We start from the raw sequence: 24882 nt of genomic DNA on the forward strand, positions 1-24882 counted from the left end.
CTGCTTTAAACAGTTGTTAATGCGTCTGTGGTGACTCCATGTAATGAAACAGTTGTGGAAGAGGTTTTTTTCTTTCTTCCCTGTTTTGGTGATTGCATTATTCCCCAAAACAGTGGGCAAATAGCTTTTCTGTTGCAGACCCAACTGTTTATGGGCTACTTTCATAGGAACGAGCACACTATTCAGTGGTTAAAACAACAACTTTCTACATTACCTTAGTGTTAATGTTGTTTATAACAGTTTATACTAAATGGATTTGTACCTTCTGCTCAATTACTAAACAGTTGTAAATGAATATACAGTGAATTCCATCTATGAATTAAGTATCTTAAGCCTACTCTTAAGTAGCATTCTCTCATTTCAATAGTTCAATTGAAGTTTTTCAATCTTGACCATTTTAAATAGCGACAAATATAAAAAGCCTTTTATTGTTTATACTGGTGCCAAATGATATAGACAGATAACTTAATGAATGATGTTGAGATAATAAACAAATAACCAGTGCTTGGGATCTCTTGATATAATGCATGTTTTCTATACTAATTTATAACTTTTCACTATTTATTACGGAAACAACCCAATCTTCTGCTTTTAATATATACAGTATGGCTAAAATGTAAACATGGTTTTATAATGTATAAACTATGCAGCTCAGATTTATTTTTTTTTTAAGCATATCGTATATTTCTTAACTCAGAAATACTGAGGAAATGGCTATGCAGACAGAAGCGAGGAAGAGGTTTTCATCAACTGCTTTGTGCTTATTCCCACTCTGTTTCCCAGTGCTTATTACGGATTTATAGGTGTGTTGATTTAGCCTGTTGGCTTCTTTCACTTTGCAATGGTGTTATGCAGAAATTGATACAACTTTTTTTTACACCTGCAGGAAAGAAAAGGGGAAGGGGCGCAGGGAAGGACTTGGTTTCCCTCTGTAATTTCAACTGACTAAAAACTCTCAAAAAAAGAAACCTGGTGGAGGTAAAGACATCCATTACTGGCTTGAGAATAGACCATGAAAAGTTGGCTAGTAATTTTAAATTGTCATAGGAATAAAAGCTCTTAGCAATTAGGATGAACAGAGCTCAAACGGTAGAACTGTGAAATTATCATGAGGATATAGAACAGGATGTTCTCTGAGTTATCTAGGCAGTCTTCTCAGTGTCATGAAAAACATTAGGTTAAAATAGGAGAGAGGGTTCAGTCCTGCATCTCTCAATCATATTGAGAGATGAGCTAGTACTTACAGTTCCTTAAATTCAGCCTGAAAGAGTGACTTAACTCAGTTCTATTCATCCCTTTTTTGGAATAATATTCTTGTATTTTAAAACATTAAAAGTTGTGACAAAGTACAATGGGATGAGATGGTTATTTCTTTTAGTTTTTAGTATGCAAAGCTTGTCACCTTTGAGGAATTGCATGAACCGAAACCATGGAAATATGTGATGTTGGCAGCTGACTGTTTAGTTTCTAGGCTAATGTAAGTGATTTGTCATACGTGGTTATAAGTTTAAATGTTTATATGCATTTAAAAGAGGCAGTGATAAGTTTATTAATGAGAAAAATCTATGCTAAAAGCTGTTTGCTTTTGCCACAAAATCAGAAGAATTGTCTGTAACCCTGACCTCTACCTTTTCTGGGCTACAATTTCATCCATTATTTGTTTGCATGATTGGACTGAAATTTCAGGAGAGTACGTTATTTCTGGTCTCTTGGGTTTGAACTGTGGAACCTTCCACTTCTGAGAAATCTCTAAAATAACTCTTTGCTGCAGGAAATTCATAGTTTTAAGACTGGGTGAGACAGTCATAGTCACCTTGATTTATGTTTTCTTAAACTGCTTCCTGTCTGTTTTATATAAATTTCTTTCTGTATGAAGATTTGCAGATTAAATTTATGATCTCATGGGGTAGTACTAACCTGCAACAATATACTAGTTATGGTCTTATCAGAAAGTATTTCAAACAGCTATGTGCTTACAGTCAGCATCAAATGCATCAGTCATTGCATTTATGGCAAAATTCTCATGCTAAGTTAGTGCTGTTTTTTTCCTTCCTTAAATGCTAAATATTAAGTACTGAGGTCACTATGATGATTTTTTCTTGAGCTGTCATTCAAATTGAGCATTAAACTTTCATTATTTAAAACCTTTGAGTGTCAACTCAATTAGTAGTGTAATGGTTTTGATCTTTAGAGTGATGGTTTGATTAGAGTATTACTTTGAAAGTTCTTCATTCTACTGTCTTCCTTTCAATCTGTTAAAATAATCTAAACTGCACATGCTCCTTACAGTAGTAATTATTGCTTCTTGGCATTTCAGCTACATTTTTTTTTTAACCTTCAGATTTGTTTGGAATTTTTGTACTATTCATTCAGTGTAACAAAGTTAACTATCAATCCCTAACACTTTACTATGTTTTTGTGATTTTATCATTTTACTGGTGTGATGATTAGCATTACAACAGAAGCCAACAAAATCGGTGCACTGCTTTACTTGACAGATGTGCAAAACGCGTACCCTGCACTAACAAGCCTGCAGCTGAAGGCAGGTGAACGGTGGAGAGAGAAGTAATTAATAAAATTTAAGCATATATAACTCCCTATGCCATTTTGCAAGATACATTATTCTATGTTTCCAAAAACTGGGATGCCAATTATTTGCCTGCTTTTCAAATGTCTGCTACTACATAGCTAAAATTACATTGTATGGTTGCCTAGATGTAAGGGTGACTGGTATTTGTGCCTAGGTGGGAGTGTTTTAAAATAATCATATCAGGAACTAGAGTTCTATTGTAGGTGCTTTTATGTGTGATAGCTGGATTCTGTTTTATGTCTGTACTTTTGAGAGACGAGTGGCAAAATGTTTTGGTATTAAATTCATGGTACACTGCTAATACTGTTTGTAGGGTAGTTCTTACTTGCTGTGGCTTGTAATTTAGATATACATATTTTTCATTTTCACCATACTGGTTGGGATTATTTCACCCCAGTCTTCTAAAGGATAAAGAACACAAATGCATGTGTGTGCATACGCATACTCGCATGCTTGAAGAAATGCAACAAAGCATTCAGGCAAATAAAGCAGTGTGGTGTTCCTTGTCCCCAATTATTTGGGAGAGAAGCTAGATTGGCCATTCCAACACAAAAGTTTAGGACTAGCTAGCTAGTAGTAGTCATCTGATAGCTGCATCTTGTCTGTTCACTACACCTCACCGGTAACTCAGAGCACCAAGCAGCAGTGGTCCATTCATTTGTTGACCTCTGATTTTGAGGGAGCTGCCTTCTGGATCCTGGCTGGAGATGCCACAGCCTAGCTCAGCCTACATATCTTTACTGAGACAGACAGAGCCATGCTGGAGTCTGCCTACCTCTGTTCTTACTCTGCCTTCACTCTCCCTTAAGGAGTCCCGTGGTCTGTGTGGAAGATTCTTGGAAATGGAACAAGAAGCTCTGTGACTCTCAAACAAGGTTGAAAACTTGAAAACAAAATTTTTCCCCAGTGTAATATTTCACAGCTCTCTCCCAACTCTTAAGTCAAATTCAATTCATAACTTGTATCCAAAGCATTATTAAGGGAAGTGTGTAGCTACAAGCTTTCTATAGTGATAAACAAAAAAATAGACTCCCTCTTTCCTTCCTTGTCTGTAAAGCAGCAGTTTCCAATTAGGCTGCGATTCCTCTGAGGTAAAAACAATTATAGGTAAGGTCGCAAACCTTGCAGAAGCAGGTATCAAAATCAGAAATGAGTAGGAAACTTGGGAACTGATTATGTAGCATTTCAGACCAATGGCTTCTCTCCTCTAGTGCTGGGGAATTTAATCGTCTAGTATTGCAAAGGTATTTTTTCCTCATTGCCTGTAGTCACCTGCATCTATGGCAAAATCTGAGCTATTGAAGGTCCTGGTTAAGCAGAGAGATCCTTGCATGAGTTTTGGAGATGGAAATCTATTGCAGAAAGTAGCAATACAGTCCAGTCTTTTGCAGACTTTACAAGACTGGTACATACCCTCCAAGAAACTTTCCAGAAGAAAGGTGAAAGCTCATGTTCAACACTGATGAGGTGGTGGGGAGGGAAGCATATTTAACCATGATAGCCAAAGTACATAGGTTTTGGTTCAAATTCTGGTGGGACAGTTAAGCAGTATGTATTTCCAGCACAGGAATTTCTTGGACAGAGAGCTTTTATAACTACTAATGATCTAAATTTGCCTTCTTCATCTAAGTATTCTAAAAATAACTTTTTTCTGTGGTAAAGGAGGAATATGCTGTAGAGTTTCACTGTAAAATAATGAATTAATGCCCTGTGAAGGTGTGCGTAGTATTTTGCAGGGCTTTGTCTATTCTCTGTAGAATTGTCTCCACTCCAGGATGCAGACATGCCCTCCTGTGGTCTCAAATGTTCTTGTGCTTTTTGGTTTCTAGCTTGTAGACCCTGAACGTTTATGCAGTGCTTCTCAGAGGTACATAAACTGTATTTCAGATAAGCAAGCCTACTGGTAGCTTTACAGCTTTAAAGCTTTATAGTTAGCTTTAAGCTAGCTATAGAGGAGAGTCTATGGGAAAAAAAAAATCCATGGTCAAAGTTTGAAAACTGTTTCTTACTCCATTTTGCTTTTTAAAACTTGAATGCACTAGTGGGTGTCTATAAGAATTTGCAGAACAGTTGAATAACTTTTGTGGTCATGTTGGATTAGAATCTGACTGCAAAGGAATTGTCAGCTGTAGTTGTCTCCTGGCTGCTGGGAACAGCAAAGGCAAAAGCTCATGTATGCTCTTATGAATGTTAATAGCAGTACTGTTTGAGGAAAAGCATAGCCATCTGTTTACATAACAAATCATAATGACATGAAATGAGGCGTAACTATCTTGTCTGTTAACAGTGTAGTTTAGCCTAACCCTAGACAGGTAGCTTTAAGTATTCTGCATTGTTCAGTGGATTTTGTATTTCTGTTTGTGCTGTAGGATATATAATACACATATCTAGCCACATATATCTGTATGCTCTAGCACAACTAGGAAAATGACATTACACAAATTCTTGTGCCCAAGAAATATGGGAATACACTAAACCTAGACCTCACTGTAGTCAAACTGGATATTGCTGAATGAGGCAGTTTGGGGTTCTAGCCAGGATATGTAACTTGTTAGAAGGTCTCTTCAGGTTCCTGTTTTTTCTTGATTGTTCCACTTTCGTTGCTCCATTTTAAGCTTATAATAGAACTAGTTAAAAACAACTTTTGTACCTGCCCAAATTAGCAGGCTAGTTACAAAACGTTTTTGTGCTTACACCCAAAAGTAAGGTCTAAACTTTTGTGTTTAATGAAGTGCTTATCTTTTAGGTAAGAATAGGTGAAAAATCAGAGTTAGAACATGTTTATTCCTCCTGAATTCTCTTTTGACTAGAGTATTAACTAGAAAAAAACTTTTCCACCTGTTCTGTCTTAACTGATCACACAATGTGTGCTTGTTGTCAGATAACTTCCCTATGGATGTATTTTGGTGGCAAAGATGAATTTATTTCCTTATGTCCTCCTTTTTTTCACCTGGACCATTTTTCTCCTCATCTTTCACTCTTTCTCTTTTTCCCAGGCTGTGAGAGAGTTGCCGGGTCTTTGAAGTTTGCACTTTTTGTTTCCTCTAGAAGGAAATGCCTGATTGAGCTGGAAAAAAAAAACAGTCATGGTATAGGAAACTGGACTTAGGCCATTGCTATATCCTGGTCTAAAGATGCCCCTCACAAAGATGTATTGTCTTGATGATGTGTTTGGTTAAATTTGAAAAGTGTGACTAGTGGGCCACAAGGAAGTCTTCAGCATTGTAAAAACCATTGGTCCAAAAGGCTTGGTATCATATCAATAAGTATAAATGCAATGTTGCTGTCAAATAGAAGACTGAGACTTGCATCCCTCAGCTAATTTTCATTTGCCTCAGAAGGCTCCCTTTTTTTCTTCTCTTGCCATTTAGTACTCATTAGCTGACAAGCAGGAATTATTTATGTTTCTGTATTAATTCAGGTTCAACTTTTCCAAATTGTTCCACTGTATAGTTAATAATGTCAGTAAATGGAGAGCAGCAGCAATCATTTCCTCTGTCCTTTCTTCAGCAAACAAAACCATACCTTGGAGATGGCAAACACGCATCATGTTACTGATCTCTCTTTACAGTAAATATTTGACCTGCAACAGATCTTTTTCTACTTTGACTGGACTGCAGACTTGCAAATTTTACAGTATTACTGTAATGAATCTGGTAGTCTTTTCTCCTTCTATTTTAGAATGTTCCGATGTGATTTACCAGAACAGAAAATAAACAATTTTTGCAATTTAAAACAAACGGATTTTATGTAAAAAGAAATTTGACAGATGTGTAGATTCAAAGAAAATTGTGTTTGGGCAAAGCTTTTTTAGGGTGCCAAAATATCGATCCCAGTATTTTATTGGGAATTTAGTATTTTAGTTGGAATATGTGTGTACAGTATATTAGTTGATCAAGATCTTTGGACAGCCCAAAGCACAGCAAGTGATCATCTCTTCAGAACATACAAAGCCCCTACCACTTAAACTTCACTGGCATCTGTATAGTTATTAAGGAAGAGTTATAGTGATCTTGTTATAATAAACTACTTTAAGGTCTATCAGTTTTTTGAATGGCTTCTTCACCAGAGAGCTCTAACTCAGGCAAGATTTCATTGCTTCAACTGTTCTGGATCTATGCGTAGGCACAGCAAACCAAGCCTAAACACAAACTAGCCAATCTCTGCATCACAGCTGCACCATCCTCATGTGTTTCCTCCTCCCCCCCTTTTTTTTTCTGTCACAAGAGACTGATCTCCTTGGGCTCACATCATTCTTGTCAGCACCCAAAAGATTCTTGGAGGCCTTGGTAATGTCATCACTTTTTCCCTGCAGGAGATATGTGGAAAATGGTGAAGAGGAGATGTTAATAGTAGAAGATGATGGGCCCGATTTGATTCATTCTCAGGATTTTAGGAAGCAGTCTAGCGTCAAAAGAAGCAGTCTAGCATATTATCGCTGCAAAGAGGAGGAGAGAGAACACCTGATAGCCCATGAGAGTTTGGATTATTTACCTTCACATAGTAAAGCTTATAAGGAGTGGCTACAAGAGAAAACATACAGGTGAACATACCTTAAGTAAATACATTATGTTACGTCTAAGCTATGGGTAATTTGGACAATCCAGGTAGATGTCTGCAAACAGGAGAAATTAGGAAAATGTTGTTTGTTGTTTCTGTAAGTAGGAGAATTCTTTCATGGAATAAAGAAGGACAACTGGAAAAGTAATTTTTGATTCAAAGTATTTTTGAAAGTGCTTATGCCTTTGCTCTTTACAAATTATTGGATATACAGAAAATGTAACTCACTAAATGTATACAACTTGAAGAGACTGCAGAGGTTTGGGGGAATGTTCTCTTAATAAGACTTCTTGAAATTCACTGGCTCTTAGTGTAATCTGCAGGAAAAATATGTTGTTTGAATCTCAAAAATAAATAATATTTGGTAGGGTAGGTTTAGTCGTAGATGGTACTAGAAATTATTAATACACAAATAGAAGTTTATGTTTAGGTAAGATAAAAATAGAGATGAAGGTTTGCACATTTGTATGATATGTGCTGTGTCAAGTGCATTAGTTGCAGTAGAAGAAAACAGGAACTGCTTTGAAACCACTATTCTGAGGAATCTAAGGAATGTTTAATTAGCAACTTCACATAATTGATTTTTGAGATTGCATCAAACAGTCAGCACCTGAAAGCAGTTTGCACTTACTTATGAATTAAAAAAAAAGTAAACGTTTCCTACCCAAATGGAAATGTCTTTCACCAAAAAGTAGAGTTTTGTGAGCGTATACTTTTGTAAGTGATATTGATAGAAACAGCGTCTTGCTCATACAATCACAGTGCTAATCAAAATGGCATAAAAATGGAACTTGTGTATTTGTGAGAGGAAGTGTGGCAAACAGTCCTGTGCTGTGGGCTGAGAGCTAACCGTGTTTTCCCATTTGTAGAATGGAGTGGGATCGATGGCTGCCAATGGGACTAATTGGAATAGTGGTTGGGATGCTGGGGTTTATGACTCATCAGATAATTGACTGTCTCATCAAATTGAAATGGGACCTGGTGGAAAATCACCTGCAGGTGAGCAAAAGAAAGATTGACCTCTTTACCTTTTTCTATTAGAAAATCCACATTGTGAAGTTTTTAACTGACTGCGAGTGTTGTCTGCTTAGGTCGATGTGGATATTAAATATCCTGTGGTTCTTTGCACAGGCATGCTTTGGTGTCCTTTGCTAGGACTTAATCAGTATGATATCTGATGCAGCTCTTTTTAAGAGGTTGATAAAGGCAGTCTTTAAAGTACTGTGGCCTTCCTTTTCCCCGTTGTGCATGCATGCACATTAGACGGTGAGCATGAGCATTAGACAGTGTTGATGCCCAAGGGAAGGGATTAGGTTTCACTTAAACTCCTTAGTAAATATGGACTTGATATCAGATTTGTTATTACTTTCCATATGTGAGGCAGCTATATTTTACTAATGCTTTACATAGATTATTGTGAAATGAATAATTTGTCCTTGATGGGTATCATCATCTCTGTGGTAATTGGGATGGTGGTGGTAAAAGTCACTGAACTGCTAAAGATCAATGTAAATATTAAGGAATCTCTGCCCTTAACTGCTGGTTTCTCACATGTAGAGAGAGGCAGATGGGAAAATTTAAGCCTGGTATGGGATATCCATGGTAGATGGTATAAATACGGAGGAACTTCTTGTGAGAAGGGTGCTTTGAGCTTTTGTTGCAGCTGGCCCCTGACTAGGGAGGGTCAAGCACCCTTTCAGCCTGTGCTAGAGAGAGGCCAATGTAACCACAGGGCCCAGAGAGCTGAGGACGGTGTTTGTGTACTCAGCAGTGGCAGTGAGATGCTGCAGGGCATGGTGCTCAGCACCCACTGGACAGGGTGCCCCCAGCACTGCAGAAGCCTTGACCCAGGCTGAGCTCTCGAGGGAGGGTGAAGCGCTGCAGGGCTGGGGCTGGCACAGATGGGCTCCTTGCTTGCAGGAAGTGAGCTCTGAGGGTTGAGCTGTGTTGTCACATAAAGGAGCTGTGGGAGGAGGTCAGCAAACCATGCAGCAACAGAGATGGTGAAAAGGAGATTGACTGGATCTTCTCTGAGACCCTGAAGAGACTAGAGCCTGAGCTGCCAGCTGCACAGAAGGAGGGGCAGGCAGAGTCTGGGCTGGTCGCATTGGGAGTTGGAGACTCCCACGATGGGAAAGCTTGAATTTTATGACTGCTGGCACCAGGAGGACAGCTGCTTCTCTGCAGAGCTGCAACTACAGAATAGGTTCAGTGCCCTCGTAGCAGATGAGCAGCCAGGAGCTCTGCCCGAAGTGGCATTTGAGCCAGCTAAGCCTGAGCTGTGCAGCAGTGGAAGGAGGAAGCAGCAAGTGATGGTGGTGGGAGACTCCTTGCTGCAGGGGATGCAGGCCCCCATCTGCCAAACAGACCTGCTGTCTGTGGAGGTTTTCTGCTTGCTGGGGCTTGGATCCAGGATGTTGTGGGGAGACTGTCGAGGCTTGTCCAGCCCTTGGACTATTAACCCCTTCTGCCCTTACATGTGGGCATCAGTGATATGACTGGGGGGACCTTGAGCATATCAGGAGTGACAGTGTGGCTCTGGGGGTAAGGGCTGAAGTGGTTTGCTCCTCAATCCTGCCAGTGAGGGGGAAGGGCTTGACGAGGAGTGGGTGGATCTTGCAGGTCGATTGTTTGCGCAGCTGGTGTTGGCAACAGAGATTTGGCTTTTCCAACCATGGGGATCCTCTTTGAGGATCCTCATGAGGATCCCTTTGAGGAACAAGGACTGCTAGTAAGAGTCAGGATCCACTTGACTAAGGGAGTTAAGAGCCTCTCTGTTAAGAGGCTGAAGAAATGGGCAGAGAAAAATCTTATGAGGGTCAACAAAGGGAAGTGCAAGGTCCTTCACCTGGGGAGAAACCCCATGCACCAGTACAGGCTTGGGGCCGACCTGCTGGAAAGCAGCTCTGCAGAGAAGGACCTGGGGGTCCTGGTGGACAAGTTGACTGTGAGCCAGAAATGTGCTCTTGTGGCAAAGACAACCAACAGCCTCCTGCCTGCATTAGGAAGAGTGTTGCCTGCAGGTCAATGAGGATGATCCTTCCCCTCTACTCAGCTCTGGTGAGACACATACTGTAGTGCTGGGTCCAGGTCTGGGCTCTCCAGTGCAGAAGAGACATGGACTTACTGGAGTGAGTCCAGCAAAGGGCCATGAAGATGATCAAGGGTTTGGAGCATTTGTCATACGAGAAGTTGAGAGACCTGGGATTGTTCAGCCTGGAGAGCAGAAAGCTCAGGGGGATCTTACCAAGGTTTCTAAGTACCTGATGGGAGAGTGTACAGGAGACAGAACCTGACTCTTCTCAGTGGTGCCCAGTGACAGGACACAGGCAATGGGCACAAATTGAAATGCAGAAAATACACTTAGACATAAGAAAAAAAAAATTTATGGTGAAGAGTGATCAAACACTGGAACAGGTTGCCCAGAGAGGTTGCAGAGTCTCCATCCTTGGAGATATTCAAAACTTGACACGGTCCTGGAAACCTGCTGTAGCTGACTCTGCTTTGAGCTCCTTGTTGGATTAGATGATCTCCAGAAATGACCTTCAATTTCAGTGATTCTGTGAAATCATCATAAAAGAATAATGCTGCCAACAGTTTGCCAGCTGAAGGGCAGCTCTCAGTCACTTCATTGAAATGCAGGAATAGACTTAGTCTGTGGAAAACGCGGAGGCTGAAAATATCAGAGGGAATATCTGAGAAACAGACATCCTTACGTTTTCCAGGGAGACAGCATGATAATACTCTTGGAGTCTTAGTTTCCTGAGGTTTCTCATATAAAAGGTATGCATGTGTTTTTAATGAATACAATGATATATATATATATAACAATATATATATGAACAACTATATATATATATGTATCTATATATACACTAAAGTATAAATTTAAAAAATGTATAAAGAAATCACACTTTGACTCCAGGGCATCACAACAATCATCACACACACTGCAGGTCCTGTTATATTACAAAGTTTGTCCTATTGTATCACATTAATACAGAGGGACAGCAGTCAAACTCTCACCAGTTCTGATATCAGCACAAACATATAATTCCTGGCCTGGAAGACCTTCCCATCTAAATACCTCCTTCAGCTGCACATGAACAAAACTCATTTTCTTTGCACTTTGTCTTCCTGTTTTTCTGCTCCATGTGGCATACTTGCAGAGAAAAGGCTTCATGTGAGGTGTTGATGGGAAGGCTGCGGTGGCCTGCTATAGCACTGTGACCTCAGAAATGTAAGGATTGTGTTTGACCTGCACACACAATCACAGCTGAGCACTGTGGTACTCTGCAAAATATATGGGAGCTGAGGAGTTCTGGAGACAGCATAGCTGTGGTCAACCCAAGCACAAACAAACAAACCAAAAACCCAAGGAGACTAAAATATGTTCTTAAATGTGAGAAGGCATAGTATGAAAGATGTCCTTTTGGTTAAGATAAAGCTGGAAAGAGCTTGCTTGGGTATATTTTGTCTATTAATAATAGCTGCAAATTCAAAAGATAATTACTGATGTGAGAGTCTGAAGCTTCCATTCAGGAAAATGTCACCTGAGCACTCCATTTATTGTTTTCTTGTGCGCGTTCTTAAGGTCCTTTAACTCTACTGTCCTGAAATGGGCCTTGGCAGGACTCTACTGTCCTGAAATGGGCCTTGGTAAATAAGGCAAATAATCCTTTATGATGTTCATAGAGATGGAAAAATTATGAAAGAAAACATGACTTCACTCTCTGAATGTTAGCATTTACCTCACTGTTACTTGTTCCAGTTTTTTAAAGAATCTGCACTGCTTGGTGGTGTTTTTTTTTCCCCCCTTATGGTACACGTTCTATCCACAGAAATCTATAGGACAAAATAATATCCTGAATATCTCTTCATGTTCAATACCATTATATGCTGCTAAAAGACCATTAAAGAGCAGGCCATATATCTGTTATACCACTGCTAATGTGATAATCTCCTTGTAAACTGGACAGGATGGCAACTTCCACGTGACCTGGATGTGTGTACTTGGGTCTGGGCTGGCCATGATTCTTGTGTCTTCAAGCTCAGTACTGGTAAGTGTTAAGTCTTCTACTCAACAAGCCTATAATGCTGTGATAAGCCAAATCTATTTCTCTTTCAAATAATGTTTAATTCAGTATTCTATAAAAAAAAAACCAACAAAAAAAAACTATTTTACAACCCAGTTGGAGAGGCCTTTTTTTGGCCTTCAGCCTGAAAGCTAAATTCTACCACACGTAACTTGTATACAAGTGTCTGGGGTGAATTCAGTGGTGGTGGCTATGCAAGTTACACTTAACATGTGGTGTTTATAAAATAAATATAAGTGGCAGACTGGTGTAACTTGTGAAAACTTGCTGTTTGGAAGGGGCCTAAGCCAAAGACCACTGGTCCATATAAAAACTACTGCTGTTTTTTAGATTGATCTTTTAGCTGTGCTATGTAGCACTTACAACCCAGAACAGCACTATTACTAGGCTGCAAGATTAAAACATTGAGCCTTTCTGTCATTTACTATCCTGCTGTGTTCAATTTAATTATAAAAAGGCAATTAACAGTATAGGTGAAAAAAAAAGTGAATGTTTTACTGAAGTTCCCCCCAAATCCAGCAACAGTAAGAATGGGGAGTCTGTTTGCTGTTAAACAGATAATAATTGACCAGTTTTGAGCTATCTAAAGTCTGAACTGACTGAACAAATACTGCAGGTTCACACACACACCCTGCCCCCAGATAATCTGCACCAAGACAAGAGGGTTGTTGGGTTCAGGCAATGGATCGCAAGGGGCTGGGGCTGGGGGCCCTCAGCGCTGATTTTCTTCTCTCATTACTCCAAGCACATGTGTAGTCATGCTGTTGGTGACTTGAATTTTTGCATGTAGACATAAGTTCTGTGTGTGAAAATACAGTGCCTGTAAATTATGGGAGAGTTTGTGAAGAGAGTAATGTGAGAGCAGGACTTAAGAACTGTGGCCCTGAAGATGTATAACTGGAAATGACTGTTGACTCTTTTTGGTTTTTTCTCTTTGCAGTTCTTTTGCCCAGCAGGTTCACCATCTGGGTTGCCAGAAATCATTGGGTATTTGAATGGTACTTCTATGCAACATCTTTTTAATATCAAGACCTTTTTAGGAACATTTGTCTCTTGCGTGCTGGCTGTAGCCTCTGGGCTCTTCTGTGGGCCAGAAGGCCCCATGATCCATTTGGGGTAAGAAACACCAGCCAAAAGTTAAAGCTGAGGGTATGGTTTTGCAATCTCGTTCTTGTTGGCAGCTCTGGCTTAAAAAACATCCTGCAATAGTAGCTTTTTCTCTCCTGTGCTGTCCTTTCCTTTGCATTTTCCCAACTATTTGTGCTGTGAAGAAAAACATTTTGTCACTGTGTGTTGTAAATATTGGCTCAGTTCCTTAATACGATTGACAGTGAGGCTCAGCAAACAGTTACCTGGAGTGCTGATAAGGCAGCTCAYGCTGCGATGGGCAAGGGGGGGAAGAGTGAGCACCCAGGGTGGGCGTATCCGCAGTCGGGATTGTCTCCGAACGCAACCCGTCCTGGAGCCTATTGCCTGCTGTCTGCTTTGCGTCTCATATAACGGCTTATACGTGTGCAAGGTGGGTATAAAAGCAAAGGCAGTCTCAGCAGAAGGCACACCCATGGGGCAGCATTTTTACAGTCCTTGCGCAAGGGTGTAAATAGCTGTGCAAGGGGCAGGGCAGTGGGCAGCCTGGCCCCTGGCAGCTTTGTTTCTCGATTATGAAGGTGGTGGCCAGCGGCACTGGTGAACAGCAAGCACGAAAACCCCATGCTGCTTTGCAAGCTCTCCAGGATGGCAGGTTGCAGCTGCCTGGTGTTTGCACTGTGGCGTAATGTTATGTTTCTAGGTGTGGCAAAAATAGCACTGCATGGTCTTTTTAAAGGATGTTTTTTTCCTACTTCCCACTTTTTTATTCTCACTTGTTAAATACAGATGAACAGAATCCCAATCATCCTGTAATGGGCCAAGGCCTTGGGGGGAAGAGAGGAGGGTTGCCCAGTCCTCCTGTTCTGTAGGTCAAAGCAGGTGCTTAAAAATTACTACATTGTAATAAAGCCAAACTTAGTAAGGATTTCAGGCCAGATTTTGGACTTTTCTGCTTTTGTAAGTGATTTAATTTCCTTTTATTTATCATTTAGAGATGAAGCCTGCTGCACTTTATTACCATTGTTAAACTGTATCTTGAGTAGAGATGGTAAAATTAGTCTCTCTCTGCTAACATGACATATATCACTTGTTGAGTGGTTTACTGTTTTATTTCTGATCCTTTTTGTTTTTGGAAAGTATTCACCCTTTGTTCTCTTCCTCTTTATTGCCCAGACCTCTCTTCCCCACAACCCTTTCTCATTTTCTGTCACTCTTTTTTTTTTTTTTTTTTTTTTTTTTTTTTAACTTGTATAACAGTGCAGCACCCTAGAGGATGACTCAGACTTTCAAAAATAAGAGATCCTGGTTAGTCAGAGGCAGCCACAGACCTTTCAGACAATGATTACCAATGTTTAGCTCTCCCTTTAGGTTTCTTTTATTTTCTTTGCTTTCAGACATTTCTCTGCAGGAGCTCAGAGACTGCAGCTGTGATGTTTTCCCTTTGTGCTAGATTGGTAACAGTGATGCATGAGTCAAAGAATTGAATCATATTTCCATGCAGAAAGTCAGCAAAGTATTAACATGATTTTTTTTAAAACATAGGAATTAAGGATTGGTCTAATTTAATTTAATTGGAACCTTCCCCCATTTTTATTAAACATAAACATACATAAGTTGCTAAAAGCTTCTGAGAGAGGTTTTTTTTTTTTTTCCTATTTGAATGTAGTTGCTGCCTGGGAACACACTGTAGTAGCTGAAATCACTACACATCTTCTGTCAGAGGTAGAGCTGTTCTGCTCTTTGTGGTCATTAACCTGGGAACAGATGATTGAATGATGAACTATAATCTGACATGTCACCACACGTAGACTGACATTAACATGCAGTTCATCAAAAGGCATTTCATGCTCTATCATCACAACACTCCTTGCAAAAGAGCCAGTTAAGTCTCTGAGTTAAGAACCTGAAAGTTTTTAATAGCCTTCTGCTTTATGTCAACAGGACTTTGCATATTTGAAAGATGTGTTCAACATTTTACTTGTTTAGAGCTGTCAATCTAGCTTTGCTGCTCTGCGCCAGCTAAGGCTCTGTCCTCTCCTGTCTTTAACTGTGGTTGATTTATGAATAATTTACCAAAGAATACCCTCAATTATATGATATTATTCGTAGTGCTATCATGGGTTGTGGCCTGAGCCAGCTGCAGTTGGACACCCTTGGCATCCGCCTCCCGTTCTTCACCCAGTTTCGGAATTCAGCCGATAAGTAAGTAATTGGCAGAGCACTAATTGTGCAGCCTTCTGTGGGATGGCCTTGTCTGCCCACCTGCAGATGTACCCAGGGTATCCAGCAAGTGGTCAAGAAGCTCAGAGGGTCTTGAGTAGAAATGGAGGTGATGGTCCAGTAATCTTTCTGCCTTTCTGCTATTTGTCACTTTGGAATGGAAGATAACCCTGATTAATTAAAAGAATCTTTCACAAGTTGTTGTATCGAATGCTTGTGAAAAAATGTATTTTATACTGAAGGCATTTTCCCATTGCCTTCTGGGTTGTATAAAAAGGGAGAAAGATTCAAGTTTTTTTAGACCTGGGCTTTATCCTTAAACTATCCTTTAGGTACCAGTGTATTTTTCCAACCTTTAAAGTCAGGAAAGGAGGAGTGATGGGGGTTCCACAATGGGCATAGAGGGCCCTTGGTCCCTTTTTCTAGTTTTGACAAAGTAAATTGCTTATGTAATTCTTTTAATCTGACTCTTCTCTGCTCATACTTGTCCATGAGATAATTCTGGTAAGCTCACTTCTACTGTCAGTTCCACTGACATTAATGAGATTAGTTTCTAGAGAAAGGATTTGCAAACCAGTTTCTGTCTTGCGTATGCTAGTTATTGTCACACAGTCATATAAAACACATACATACAAATACACATACAATACTTTTTTTCCCCCAAAAGCAAGGAAAAAGAAAAATCTGACTTCCATGTGTTAATTTCCCCCCTCCAAAGTAACAAAACAAAGAATTCAAATGAGGAGCTACTGTGAACTATCTGTGGCTTAAAAGAAAATCAAAAAGCACCAAAGGGAATATCTTTTGCCTTTAACTTTCATGATCAATCATTTAAATAAATCTGAGACATGCCAGTTAAGCAAGATGTTGCTCATGGAAGAAATTAGTGATTGCAGTAAGAGGAACAGTGAGAGCTTTTGTTTTTCTCTGCAGTATAGAGTTAGAGTATAATTAGAAAGAACTGTTAACTTGCAGGCAGGAACGGTTTGTGAGAGACAGGTTGTCTAGAAGTCCCCTTTACAAAAAGGATTGCTTCTGAGCAACAGAGAGAAGCTTCCCTCTAAGCAAGACCTGGCTTCTTCTCTGCCATCTTTCTTTTTTTTTTTTTTTTTTTTTTTTTTTTCTTTTACAAAGATCAGGATGAAAGACTCCTGCTCCCCCAGTATCTTTCGGAGCTAGTAGGTAGGTTGGGTACCCTCTCCAGCTGCTGCTTCAGGCAGAGCAGTAATTCTGCATTTTAGCTTCTCTTAATGTTTCTGAGGAAGCATTAGGATGTTGAAGGATCTTATAGCTTTGCTGCCATTAGACAGCTGCAACTGATCTGTATGAGAGGTCCAGTTTCCACATTGATTCTACAGCTATGACATGTTGCACGTATAACTGACTGGACCAAGAAGTTAGAGATGTCCAAGCAAAGCTTTTGAGTTTCCCACTGCTGAAAACAATTTTAGTGTGCAGATACATCCATATAAGTAAAATCACATGCAAAAAGAGTGTCTAGCTCAACATTTATTTGCTGGGAAATATCAGACTTGAGGTGTCTCTGTAGCTTACTGGAGGGCTTCTCTGCAGTCCATGCAGTGGAGTGACTTTTTAAGGGCTTTGATGATGAACTCTCTAATCTTCTCCATTTTTTCCTGTCCATTACCCTCATCACCATCAATCTTTGTACTGATAAAATTTGTAGGTACCACAGAAGGTTAAACACCTGCTAATACAGGGTGCATGCTTGGAGAGGACTCTGGTTTGTTGTTGTTGTTTTTTTYYTTTTTTCTTTTTTTTCCTGAGAATTTGGCATTTTTTAATATTCAAAATACTCAAGTATTTTGTATGCTTGTTGATTTCAGCTATTTCTGCATGCTCAGCATTTCTGCAAATCATCCCTGAGGGTTTCAGGTTGAACATCCAGAAGATGCAAATTTTATGAGCTGCTGAGCACTTGCAGTTAGTGCATTATATGAATCAGCATCACCCAGGACCCCCTGGCAAAGCCTGGAATTGAACAATTTTACAAGGCAGAATTCAATCATAATATTGTTTCCTCTTTTGGTATCTTCCCCACCTCCTCCTCTCCCTGCACACAGCAGCCTTCCTTAAAAATGCAGCATCTGTCAGATGCAGGATGTTGTTTTCATATCATGAGATGAGATGGGGCCTTTAGAGAGAATGTTGTTGGGTGTGAGAAAATAGATAATAACAGAGGTATAAAAGAAGACTGACTGTTACTGTCTTTCGCTACAACACTATCATTTTTTTTTGTTGCCTGTATTTTTCTTTTTTTTTTTCTTTTTTTCCCCCCTGTAACTGCTATTTTCAGCTAGTTTTATGAAAGGTGGGAGGATTTTTGTGTGTTACCCTATTGCTTCTTACAGGGTATGTCAGCAGAATCTGGATCTCTGGATCACTGCTTCACAGTGCAGATCTCTGCAGAGCTCCCAGTGCCACTTAGAGCAACAGAAGTTTGTTGCTTTTTAGGGTGTACATGAGCTGAACACCTGTAAAGGGAGGGAGACAAGGCATAGATGTTCCTAGTGGATTTTACAGATACTAACAGACTAAGAAGCGGCATTGAGACTAGAAGCTTCCAGGCTGTATTCTAATTTTCTAGTGAATTCCAAACCTTCTTACCTTTTTTCCTGTAATAATTCACCTTTGTGGCTGTACTGCTTCCAGGATAGGAAATGTTATGTCTGCATGACATTACACTGTTCAGAGCTCTAATTCAACAACTCTCTGGCATGGCACTGTGTTCCTCATGCAATATTCCAGGATTGAGGATTTTGCCAAGGTCAAAAAGGGGAAAACTGTTACAGTAAAGAGGAAATCTATGAATGAAGTGCCATTTCCTGATTCTTGCTGACTAACTCTCTTAGGGGTTCAGCATAGGACTGTTTAATCATTTGACTGCAGTAGGGATGCTTCACTCACTGTTACGATTGCGTTCATTTGTTCTCTGCTCTGGCAGCCTGGTTGAGAACCTGAGCCTTGTGGACTTGGCAGTATATTGAAAGCAACATATTTCTAAGCTGCCAGATAGCCCTGAGTACTTGAGCAATGAGAATCAAATCTAAGCCCAGATCTGAATTCAAATCCTAGAGATAAAAGGCACTATAATATCCCAGAAATAAACCATCAGGTCTTTAAATTCAGCTCCATAAATGCAGCTAATAATGTTTTTGCAAATAATGTTTTTGGAGGTTTTTTTCCCCTGCTTTTTACTGTTATGTCATTTTTGACTCTCCTACCTATTGCAGGAGGAGTTTCATTACAGCTGGTGCTGGGGCAGGGATAGCTTCAGTACTCCATGCCAYCGTTGGTGGGCTCCTGTTCACACTGGAGGGGATGTCTTCCTCCTGGGACATCAGACTGGCCTGGCAGGCCTTCTTCTGCTGCTTGACGGCTACCTTCACTACGAATTTGTTGTCCTCTTCTCTCCATGGGCTTGTTTACAGAGGTCATTTTGGATTTTTTGAGGTGGAGAAAAGAATTCTATTTTGGGTATGTACTGTGTGGGCGTAAATGAAAATAGATGCAGGGGTTTTGGCTTGTTTCTCTCAGGATTGTTGTTGACAGTGGGGAGGGAGGAGAATTAGGAAGGGGAAAGGATTGGATACCTACAGTTATCAGATCAGTGGGTATGGAAAGCTTCATGCTTTGTACCTGCTAATCAGTGAGATACAACACAGAGCTGTTTTGTGTTAACTGTTTAAGTAGATAAATATATTTTACCATGTAGTACAAGAAGTTCAATGCCAATTAGAGGCTATTAGACTGTATACCTGAATCTGACAATTGCCTGCGTAGATTAGAGTTCTTAAAGAAATATCGAAGAAGTTTCAATTTTGGTCATAGTTATTTTTTTCAAAATCACAGAGAACAGACAGACAAAGTGTCTTCTGATTAGCAAATCATGTAAGTTATTAAGTTAACAAATTGCTGTACTGGTGCTGGGTAGGAGAGGGATACTTTCCTTGAAGTGAAGGAAAAAGCAGAGATGCTCTTAAATGGGCTCTCCTCTCCTATGGCTGGCTTGAGCTCTCCTTTGTTGCCTCAGCCACTGCTGCACTATGTCTCTGTTCCTTTGTGTTTACAGATTAAACATTTAAAAAGATATAATCACTGTTTGTTCCTGGTTGCACGACAGAGGTGACCTTCAGCCTTAGCTACTTTATTCTTTCCAGCACATGATACTGCTTTGTTCTTTGAATATTAGCTTGTGTCCACCTATAAAATAATTGCTTTTATTATAGTCTTTCACTCATCTTTATTATAAGATGATTCAATGGGGAAGTGCAAGTATCATAATCTTTACTTCTCCTTGCCTAAATACCATTCTCTGTATAATAATGTGGCTTGAAGATTAGAGATTAGAGAGCTAGAACCAAACCCCTTGTCTTCTGAATGCCAGTCCACTATCTGTTAATAGGTGAACTTTTCATAAACTAATTTTCTGATCACTGAATTTCTTCTGGCTTGTATCTCTCTAGCAATGCGGAAACTGCAGATAATGACACTTTCCACACGTAAGCATACCTTGGTTGGGGAAATGGGCAACATTTTTTTTGTGCGTGCTGCTTGATATAATGATTTTGCACATACTGTGCAAAACTATTTGGGGTATATTTGCTTTTGCACAAGTTTAGTTGGAGCAATGGGAGAATGACATCTGTTTCAAACCAAGTTCTTTTTGTGAACTGACTTGTAATGGAAACCCTCAAACAGTTGCAGTGGCACAACCAAGAAGATATAAATTTGTGGTACAAAGGTGAGACTAAATGGACAGGGAAGAAGCCAGGCCTTCTGAAGCCAGCTTTATTGTTGAAGCCAAAGTACTGCGTAGTGGACAGCTGTGTGCACAAAGGAGAATGGACCTACTTTGATTGCTATTTTACAATAAACATAACTCACTCAACACTCCTTTCAGGACGCTTTCAGAAAAGAGCAGTGGATTCTGTCTCTTTCCATCTTCTTTTAGCGTCATTAGAGGGAAAAGCTAGCTAAAATTATTACCAACATGACTTCTGCCAGGGTTCAATAGTTTTTGGCTCTCAAGTTGGTACAGATAACCAGAAATATTTTCATTTCTCTGAACACTGGGCTCAGGGGAAATTTCACTTCTTTCATGTTTTGTGGCATTAACCAACACAGTTTACAGTGCATAAACTCTGAGTTGAAAGCTTGTGGATAATGTTTCTCAAAAAAACTATTTGTTTTCTTTAGTTTCATTCTACCCAGGATAATGTTACAAAAGGAATTTATTGTACTCCAGAGCTTGAGATTTTTAGGAAGCTTGACTTTATTTTTATGTAGACCTCTGTATTATTTGTAAAGGTGAAACGTTTTCTGTAAGTAACAGATTTTTCTTGATGACTGGCCGAAGCCTGTGGCTGAAACTACCACAAAAGCAAACAACACACCACACCACTGTTCATTCCAAGTGCATGGACCACTTGTTTGACTTTACTTTTATTGCCACACACACATGCAGTGTAATGTACATATATTGCTTTAAAACAATCATCCTAGTATATCTTTCCCTTAGGATAAAGAAGGCAGGGAAAGAAAACAGTAAAGCCATGCACGTCCAATGTTAGTTTTAATGCAGGATTGGAACTAAGTACAATATAATGGAAGGTATTCAGATCCTGCAGTAAATAAATTGGAATTTTTCTATTTCAAATTAAATTAATTCTCTCTCTATTTCAGCATCTTAAACATCAGATCTCTGTAAAACCTTTAGAACAGGATGGATTTTGTTGCAGCTATTAGCAAAAATACCATTATTAAAGTTTTGATTTCTACCTTCCATTCGTACGTATGTGATGGTTGTAGTCCCAGTTATAAGGCATGATACACCTCAAGTCTCTCCCTAACCCCTCTGAGCGCATCTCCAAGTGTTGAGCTCCTTGTGTCTGGGAACGAATCCAGGGACTGTCCCTATGTTAGACAAGGTTTCTTGATTCGCAGCATCCTATGTACCAAAACTGGAAGCTTGGCTGGATTTTGACCCTGGCATTCTTCCTCTCAGGAGATATGACCAGTGTTTAGTACTGTGATCTGATGAAGTATAGGCTAATTGTATCAGGAAGAACAAGAATAAGATTAAGGAACAAGAATAAGATGAAAAAAAAAAAAGAATTAGGACAGTAAGAGGGCCTGTGCACTTGCTCAAACAATTTAAGGATGGCCACCAGAGTTTCTCCTGTCCACTACCCCCAAGCTTATGCCAGTTTAGCTTTCTTTGTAAGCAACCCCTGAACTGTGCCCTTACTTTTCTCTGCAAGGCAGCTTTTTGAATGTTTCATGACTTCTTATTCTGTTCCGATCCTATTCTTGACAAAAAGCTGTGTAACTCTTAGCCTGCACTAAGGAAATAACATCCTCAGAGCATTTAATTAGACTACCACAGATCTATTGACCCCTTTGTGTTGGCTAGAAGATTATCTTAAAGCATGATATTGCTCTCATCCTCGCTGCCTGTTGTTAAATGGAACCAAGAAAAAAAAAAATCGATTACTATTCCAGCTGCCAGATTATATTCTGTATTTGCGGTATGTTGTTCCATGAGTTGTTCCTGATAATGTCAATTTTCACGGTTTAACTTAGAGCTTATTAATGATTTCAAAACACATGGAAGGAAGTTGACTCTTAATAAATGCACTTTCCCAAATTATGAGGTTAGTTTAGACACAGTGAGGAAAGCTCTGGTCCAGCAGAGTCTTTCTATTTTTGCAGTAAGGCCAATGTGTCATGTTACTTGGATGTAACCTGAGGTGCTGGCTGCTTGTGGTAGTTGCAGCTGCATCATAGAGGTTTCTGCTTGATTCATTACTCTTTCTCAGGGACAGATGGGCCCAAGAGGAAGCTTCTGTCCTTAGCTATCAGCATGACTTGATYGAGTCCTGTATGGTCATTCAAAATTGAAAATAACTGGCTGATGGAGCAATGTGTAATAATGGTTCCACTCCTGTGAGGTGTGCAAGAGCAGTATACTACCTCTCATGAGATCAGCCTTAAATTCACTAGCTGAGAGCCTTAAACTGCAAGGAAAGATTTGTTTCTTGTATGGAAATTACTTTGTGGTGCCATGTTTTGAAAGAGAGGATGCAATATTTCATGTCACTGGCAGGATTCTCAGAACATATTTTCTTCCTTTCTTCCACTCAGGTTAAGGACTTGCTGGACATGAACGTCTTGGCTTTCATTCCAACCATCCTACTTGGCGTACTCAGAGGTCTTCTGGGAGCTCTCTTTGTTTCCCTAAATCTAAAGATTAATAAATTACGTATGCAGTTCTTTAATTCAATTCCAAAATCATCCATTAGAAAAACAAGCAAGCTATTGGAAACTGTGCTCATCCTTGTAAGTAAATGATTCTCTTGATTATATAATGTTTACAGTGGTTAATGAGGGCAGGTCATAAGTTAGCTGGATGGAAAAGTGTATCTGATCTGGTGATGCTTGACCTAATATACAGCACAGTATGGTAAATGTAAGGATTTCCTAAGGATATATAGGTATTTAATGTTGGTATGTATCTAAAAATGGAGAAGACTTTTTATTTTGTTATTATTACTATTTTTTTAATCACCTAAGGAATTTATCTGCAGTGTTGATCTCCCACCGCTGTTTTGTTCTGATGATCCTACATCAGCTTAGTGACATATACCAATTATGCTGGGGTGCTGTTGCATTTATTCTGGGATCTGTGCAGAGCTGCCACCAGTAGGTTTCATCCAGTTTTTCCGCTGATATTTGCTAGTGATTGGCCCTCTTATTACCTGACAGAGTTAGCTTACTCCCATGCCCTGCAACGCAATCTTTTCCATCCCTCTGCATTGGGAGACTTTTTCTGTTGTTACATTGAAAGAACAGTTAGGAGTCTGTCATCATAATTGTATGTGTTTTTGCCTGAAGACAGTGAAGGAGGTCTCTGCCTATGGTAGGAATAATAGTTGCATTAAGAATAAATGTTGGAGAGGGTCTTAAAGTTACAGATAGATATAGCAAACTTTCTGAGCTAGCTTTGCAGCTTCTGGAGTCAAGTTATCCCTAGTTGTTATGGATGAAGGTTGGACTGGAGCATCAGACACCTGATAAGGCATGACAGGGGCCATCTTACTTCTGGACTTTGGAGTTCCCATTTGCCATTACATGGTGTGGTCTTGTGGGATAGGTCATGCCATCAGAACTAAAAGGGTGTAGATAAAAGGTTCCCATATTCTGAATGTTTGCATAATTTTCAGTTCTGTGGCTTGATTGTAGCTTAACAGTATTGTTACGTATGGAGGAGGGAAGCCTTCAGAGCTTTTCTGCTGCATTTTTAGTAAGTTAGGAAAGCTGGGTTTCTCTGCGAGTTTCTCTAGTGAAAACCTTCTTGTCATAATTTTCCTTTTTTCTCCATTTTTAAAGAAGTCTTTCTGAGGAGTTTTCAGACCTTTTGAAGTTTTTAAATGCCCTTTCCTTAGGGAAATCAGTGCACACCAAAACCTCTTTACATCTGCCATCTCCTAAACAGACTTGCCAATATGTTTTACACATGCAATGTATATGCTTTTTGCATATTACTGCATAAATATGTGTATATAAGTACATATGAAAGCATATGTATGTTCTCTTCCCTCTCCTCCTAGAGAAATTGTTGCTCAGTTATAGATCACTGAGCTGGCTGTATAGATGCACTCCTCCCATCAGCCCAGACAAGCTTTCAGGAACCTCTACTCTGAGCCAAAGAAAGTATATAAGCTTCAAGGAAAAGTAATCAGCTTGGCTTGTTTCAGGTACCTGGATGACACTGGGAGAAAAACAATTAGTATTTTAAATATAATACCTTTTCTAAGAGATGCTGACCATGATTTCTGTACATTAGTATAGCTACAACTATGACAGAGTATCTATTTCCAATCCATTCTTTGTGTGTGCTGCACCCACGATAAAGACAGCCATAGGCATCTCTAATCAGGTAAAAAGTCAGCACTTTTATATGTCCTGCTCTGAAAGATGTGCACAGCACAACTAGTATGTTTATACAGAGGAGATTCAGTCAGTCTGTGAGCTAGATAAGAAGTGTGAGAGATGGATAAATTGATCCCTACACCCAATATGGAGCAAGCGGTCTCTACCCCAATCTGCTTTGACAGATCAAGAAACCAGGTATACAAAAAAATTCCTGTGAAATTTCTTTAAAATCTGCACTTCTTATCGGGCTGCGTGTCTGAGCTCAAATTTTCTTCCCTTCATTTACTTATGTGCAATATTCAGAGAAGGAAAGTCTCTCATTAACAAGTTTGTCTTTGAGGAACAACAGAATCTGTGATCAGAGCAGGT

General features: G+C 39.6%; 1 protein-coding gene across 1 annotated transcript in view; it reads left to right on the forward strand.

Annotated features, from left to right (window-relative positions):
- The first annotated feature begins 6882 nt into the window (after nucleotides 1–6882).
- The window catches only part of LOC112965429 (chloride channel protein D-like), a 79192-nt gene continuing 61192 nt past the window's right edge, over nucleotides 6883–24882 (forward strand). Inside the window, exons 1-7 of the mRNA XM_026064397.1 lie at nucleotides 6883–7133; nucleotides 8020–8149; nucleotides 12130–12210; nucleotides 13187–13362; nucleotides 15445–15537; nucleotides 18810–19053; nucleotides 22723–22917. Coding sequence (XP_025920182.1) covers nucleotides 6883–7133; nucleotides 8020–8149; nucleotides 12130–12210; nucleotides 13187–13362; nucleotides 15445–15537; nucleotides 18810–19053; nucleotides 22723–22917 — 1170 coding nt within the window. The remainder of the gene's footprint in view (nucleotides 7134–8019; nucleotides 8150–12129; nucleotides 12211–13186; nucleotides 13363–15444; nucleotides 15538–18809; nucleotides 19054–22722; nucleotides 22918–24882) is intronic.

Source organism: Apteryx rowi, unplaced genomic scaffold, assembly GCF_003343035.1.
Source record: "Apteryx rowi isolate R43461 unplaced genomic scaffold, aptRow1 scaffold_216, whole genome shotgun sequence".
NCBI lineage: Eukaryota > Metazoa > Chordata > Aves > Apterygiformes > Apterygidae > Apteryx > Apteryx rowi.